The sequence below is a fragment of the Terrapene carolina genome, unplaced genomic scaffold (genome assembly GCF_002925995.2).
Source record: "Terrapene carolina triunguis isolate 2854851 unplaced genomic scaffold, T_m_triunguis-2.0 Scaffold192, whole genome shotgun sequence".
Classification (NCBI taxonomy): Eukaryota; Metazoa; Chordata; order Testudines; family Emydidae; genus Terrapene; species Terrapene triunguis.
This window is the reverse complement of record NW_020664543.1, coordinates 12,749,706-12,755,705: the sequence shown is the minus strand read 5'-3', so window position 1 is coordinate 12,755,705 and position 6,000 is coordinate 12,749,706. Positions and strand designations below refer to the sequence as shown.

General features: G+C 41.9%; 1 protein-coding gene across 4 annotated transcripts in view; it reads left to right on the top strand.

Annotated features, from left to right (window-relative positions):
• The window catches only part of CACNA1G (calcium voltage-gated channel subunit alpha1 G), a 281,389-nt gene that overhangs the window by 274,180 nt on the left and 1,209 nt on the right, over positions 1–6,000 (top strand). For all 4 annotated transcript variants that reach the window (XM_024204320.3, XM_024204317.3, XM_024204319.3 and 1 more), the window contains one exon: positions 623–792. In XM_024204320.3, coding sequence (XP_024060088.1) covers positions 623–792 — 170 coding nt within the window. The remainder of the gene's footprint in view (positions 1–622; positions 793–6,000) is intronic.

Sequence of the window (6,000 nt, the reverse complement as noted above, 5' to 3'; positions counted from 1 at the left end):
GCATACATGCCGATATTTAGATGCAGCTAGTTGATTTGCAGATAGTCAGGTAAGTAGATGTGTGCTTACTGGGATCTGCACCCACAAATATAGAGGCTGGGTTTCAAAATCAGGCCTTTTAAATGTTTAGGTGAATACCACTCTGCAAAGTTATTCATTGTAAAGGAGGAATATAGGAATGACCAGACTGGACCAGACTAGTAGTCAATCTAAATCAGTGTCCCTGACAGTGGCCAGTACCAAATGCATCAGAGGAAGGTGCCAAGAAAACCCCATTATGGATAATTATGGAATAGTCTACCAACAAGTAGGGTGACCAGATAGCAAGTGTGAAAAATTGGGGCGAGAGTAGAGGGTAATAGGTACCAATATAAGACAAAGCCCTGAATATCGGGACTGTCGCTATAAAATCAAGACATCTGGTCACCCTACCAACAAGGGAGTTTCTCCCTGATCTCCGGGAGTTGGTGGTTGAAGTAAATGTTTTTTGTTAATAAAAAGAATTCATTGTGCAATGCCTGTCTGGTCCAATGGGAGAGTTTTCACTGAAAGGTTATTAAGCTATGGGAGGCATCTACAGATGAATGTGTGTCACATTCCTGTTTCCTGTCCCTTTGTCAAGGTTCAACGGCCTCCGTGCAATCGCAGCCTGCTGACACCAGTTCTCTCCTGCAAATCCCTAAAGATCATTTTCACCACATAAGACCTCATGGCAATTTGGACTGGGAAAGCAAATCCAAGATCCCCCCAACTGTGCATTCTCCCTCTGCAGAGAGATTACTTCGTAGGCAGGTAAGCAGAGCTGTGACTGTGAACCTGCTGTAGTTCAAAACTGATGGGTTACTAAGCTTTATATCGCAATTTCATGAGATCTGTAACCCTCATCTAGCAATAATCTCCAAAAGATTGGTCAATTTTTGAAGAGAAACCCATTGAATGTTCTCTAAAGAGCCGTGTGATGGCTTACATCTCCTTTGGCAATAGGAAACGTTCTCCATTTGATTAATACTTTGTCCTTCCTAGCCTTTTCATTGATACAGCCAAGTGTTCCCTAGGGGTCATTGGAGTTCACTGAACTAGTTCCTAACAGCCACGGAATGCTTTCCCCAATCTTTGAGAGTGCACAGTGATTGCCGATAACCCTCCCCAATCAACTCTATGATTGCTGTAATTTCCTCTCGTAGGAAAGAGCCATCACTTTTGACAAGGAAATGTGTGTTTGGCTTTTATGTCTGAACAAGCCGAAGTGGGAAATGTACCTTTTCTAGAGCAGTGATATCAAGTTGAGTTACTTTCGTTTTTATCTAAGCTAAGAGTATTTTCCTTATGAGATTAGGAGAAAAAATTCAGACATGCCTAAGTGATTTAGGAAGCCAATGCTACATCTGCATTACAAGATGGGATGTGATTCCCCTGCCTGTGTACACATAATCATGCTAGCCTGAGTATAAACAGCAAGGTAGCCGTGCTAGGATGGTTAGCAGCAGTGGAGGCACAGCTGAGCCATGCCCAGGGCCGGCTCCAGGCACCAGCTGAGCAAGCTGGTGCTTGGGGCGGCAGATTGAACGAGGCGGCATTCCGCCCAATCCTAGGGCAGCATGGCCGCTTTTTTTTTTTTTTTTTTTTTTTGTTCCGCTCCGGCCGCCCTGTAGGGGGCGGCGGTGCGGAGGACGGGAGCGCCCTGCAGCAAGCCCGGCAGGGCAGTCCTCGTTCTTCCGTCCCCGCCGACCGAAGCAGAGCCCTCCCGGCAGGCGGCAGGCGGCAGGTGGCACGCGGCGTGGCGGGAGGGGCCGCATGGCAGCGCCCCGCTGTAGCCCTGGCCGCCCCTCTTCTCTCTGTCTCCTGCCCGCTCCCTCTCCCTGCCCCCCGCTAGCCGGTCCCCCTGCACCCACGCTCCGGCGCACAGATCACTGGGTTTTGTTTTTTGGTTTTTTTTGCTTTGCTGTTCTGGCCGCCCCGTTTTTTCTTTTTTTTTTTTTTTTTTGCTTGGGGCGGCCAAAAAGCCAGAGCTGGCCCTGGCCATGCCGAATACAAATCCACCTGAAACCAATGGGTATGAAATGCCTCCGCTGCTGCTACCCATGCTGCCTTTAGAAAACAGAAGATATTAAACTAACAAATATATACCTTAACAACAACTCTCCTGGGTTTTGAGGACAGTTATTCTTTGCCCCATATCAGTTTTCTTATTTCCAGTGATATAGGCCCTGATTCAGGCAAGTACTTAAACATGTGCTTAACTTTAAGCACGTTTAAGTCTGTCCCTGTTCAGTAAAACACTTAAGCGTCAAATTAAATACATGTTAAAAGTGTTTTGCTGAATCAGAGCCATATATTTGGCTAATTTTGTAGCTCATCTTTACCCAATAGTTAGTTTCCCGTGTGATTTTCTTTCTATATATAATATATATATAAAATATTGTGTGTGTGGGTGTGTATGTGTATATGTAAGTGTATATAAATAAATAAAATGCAGAGTGGATCATTTTTATTTTTCCCAGAATAATGTATTACTTGAATGAAATATATCCTCCTTTATTCAAATGATCTTCCTTTTTTACACTGAGAAAATAAGACAGTTAATTTATTGAGCCCTAAAAATGAATCGGAGGCACTAAGGTTAGCAGTTACATTAATCTGTAATATTAAACTGACAAGTTAAATTCCCAATGTGTATTAGACTGCACCAGGCCAGCCAGGCAGCCCAGTCGACACTAATGGGGAAACTAATTGATTTAATGTTTCCAATTCATGAATATCTTCCCTCAGCTTCTGATGGGTAACAGCCCCAACCTTTTGGCTGGTATTTCTAATATAAATTACTATGTTAGCCATCTTCTTTAACTCCATTTTCTTCATATTTTCCATAGTAGTTACTGCTGCATAAGACTACAGGATCATTCTTAATAGACTGTTGGTTTGCACTTTAAGAGCAAGAACTGCAGCTGCTATAAATCAGCACGGCTCAATTGATTTCAAGAGCTATGCCAGTTTACACCAGCTGAGGATCAGGCCTTAATGCCTTAAGTTTAACACACAGAACTCCAGGTAAAACCAGTGGGAGATGCAAACTTGTACAAGTGTGTAATCATACCCAGAATGTTCCCAATAGTCTATCCTATGTCACAACAGGTGAGATTTTCAAAAGGGTTTAGCACTGGCCTAATCTGCTCCCATTGAAATCAATGGGAATCCTACCATTCTCTTCAATGGGAACACAGACTAGAGTACGTCTACATTGCAGAAAAAGGTGTACTTAACTCGGACCAGCTAACTCAGGTTAAAATAGCAGTGAAGAAATGGCAACTTGGCTTTTAACTCAGTTTAACTCCCAGCTGTCAGATAAACATTGCAGTCTATGGTTTAAACACATTAATACAGAATTTCTAATTTGTGGTCCAAATAAGAGGCGAAACTCTATCAAGGTTCCAGATACATGTTAGTAATATAAACACACACTTTTGTGTGTGTGTGAACATATACCCACACTAACACATTTTTATATTATTATGTATATGTGTGCATATATATTTGTGTATGTAAACTTTCCTGCAAATACTTGCACGTGCTTAATTTGAAGTATAGGGGAAGACTTATTAAACTCAAAGGGACTACTCATGTGCTTACATCTTTGCAGGGTGTGTGTGTTGCATAAAGCTTTGGAGGATCAGGGTATGTGTATGTCCTGTAGTCTATGGGAGTTTTTCCCAGCAAAAAACAAACTGGTTGATATTTATAGACTAGTTCATAAAGTTTCATTTTAAAAAAGTAATTTTCAGCTGCTAGACAACAAAAGTGTTATTACAATTAATAGCCCATCTCTTCATCCTGGTATATTAAAGTGGGGCCAGCTGTATTTTTTCTTTTTCAAATATTGGAAAAAGGAAAATAAACAATCTCCCCAAGATGAGACATTTGCATGAAGAGCTATTAAAATGGATTTATAAACCCTTTAGCAAAGGGGCACACAGCACTATGGAACACAATGACTCTTGAAACTGGATAGGTAAAACTGCCATGTAAAGGTGCTGCTCCGAACCAATTTGCAGCTATGGGGAAAATAAGCCTGTATCTGACTCCCAACAGTGTAGGCAAAACATCCCCTGAGGAGCCTGAACTCACACTTCTAATAGGTGGAAATAATTACAGATGCTTCACTCTAGAGCAGTGGTTCCCAAACTGGGGTTCGTGAACCCCTGGGGGTTCGCGAAATGTTACGGGGGGTTCTCGAGGAAAAATTCCCTAATGGCGGACAGAGCTGTCCCTAGGGACCCTGAGCAGCATGGGGCCAGCAGCCTGGAGCCCTTGGACTTCCAAAAGCTAAGCAGATCAAAGCAAGCAGATCTATCACACTGAGGAGACTTCACCTCCCTTTCCATTTCTTATAAGGAGTCTTGAAGGTAGATATTTTTTGCTGTTTTTAAAATTAAATAGGCAGCTAGTATTGTTTTTAAAATTATTATGAAGAACAAGTTTAAGCTTTGTTGTAACGTGCGTTGTTTGCCTGGACTGCTCAAGACCTGAATGCTTGTGTAGGAGGAACTCTGAGTTGGCTTCTTAAATACCTTCATGCTGTTTCACATCTGATACTCCTTGATGAAACATAGGAGCCTTGTCTTATAACAGGCTTATTCAAAGTGATACAGGCTATGAAAGTGAGATCTTGGAAGAGTGTTGCCGTTTTCATAACGCAATAAAAATACTGTAATGATAAATAATAATTAATAATACATAGTAATAAGCATGTCACAAAAACAAACTTTATATTTCCAAGATCTTTTATAATTTATACTCAGGTAAAGGAGAAAATCCCTGGAAATATTCATTTTTAAGAGGGGGTTCACAAGACTTGACATTTTAGTGAAAGGGGTTCACAGGTTGTTAAAGTTTGGGAACCGCTGCTCTAGAGGTACAGTCATCCATTTCACATTAATAAAAATCATCTTACCAACAAGAATTTTCAAGTAATTCTATATCATATCAATGTATTCAATACCAGCCAATTCTTTGAGATTTGGGGACACTTAGCATTTTTAGGATCAAGGATTGGGCCCTTATTTATTTAATACCAGCAATGTCCTCAACCATATAATAGACAGTCCTTGCCCTGAAGATCTTATATAAAATCCCCCCCCCCCCCTTCTTCAGTCTCCAGTGGGTTTTGACCATTGGGGCGTGAGTGCTAAAAGCATGTGCCTGGCCAGCTTGAGCTAGAGCAGTGGCTGGCAGCAGTAACTGACTGCGTTCTTATGCAAACCAGTCCCTAGATAGGGCCAAAGATAGGCACTGTGCTAGTGTTGTTCAGATTTGCATGCTAAAAAAGATGAATGCATAGAGAACAGGGCACACTGGGAATGCAGAGGTAGGATAACTAAGCCCAGATACGGCAAACGCATATGGGTATGCTGGGGAGTAGCTCCATTGGACTCCGACTACTCATGTGAGTATGGGCCGGCAGGAGCAGGGCTTAGTGCATGAGGGGGGGTGTTTATATTTCATTAACAATGTTCCAAACTCCCTTCTTTTAGGGCTTCAGCTCATGGCCCAGCAAAGCACTTGGGCACAAAGTTAACTTCAAACATATGTGTAATCCCATTGATTTCAGCAGGACGATTTGTGTGCTTAAAATTAAGCCCTGATCCAGTGCCTAATGAAGTCCATGGAAGACCTCCCATTGACTTGAATGGGCTTTGAATTAACCCCTTCCTCATTTGCAGAAGTAAAAATAAGGCCAAACCTTGGGTAAAGTTTTGATGAGTGTTTTGGTTTGGGTTATCTAATCCTATATACTTTAGGGATACAACCTGAGAGTTGATATTCTTAAAGCATTAAAGTCCAAATTCTGCTCTAACTTGTACTGGTGTAAACCCAGAGTAACTCCAATGAAGTCATAGTGTTACTATAATATGTATTCTATGTTAGAATATAGAAGTCATTGGATTTTCTCTGCATTTGTGTTAGTGGTTTTTCAAAGCAGAGTTTGGCCCCAGGCATGACAAC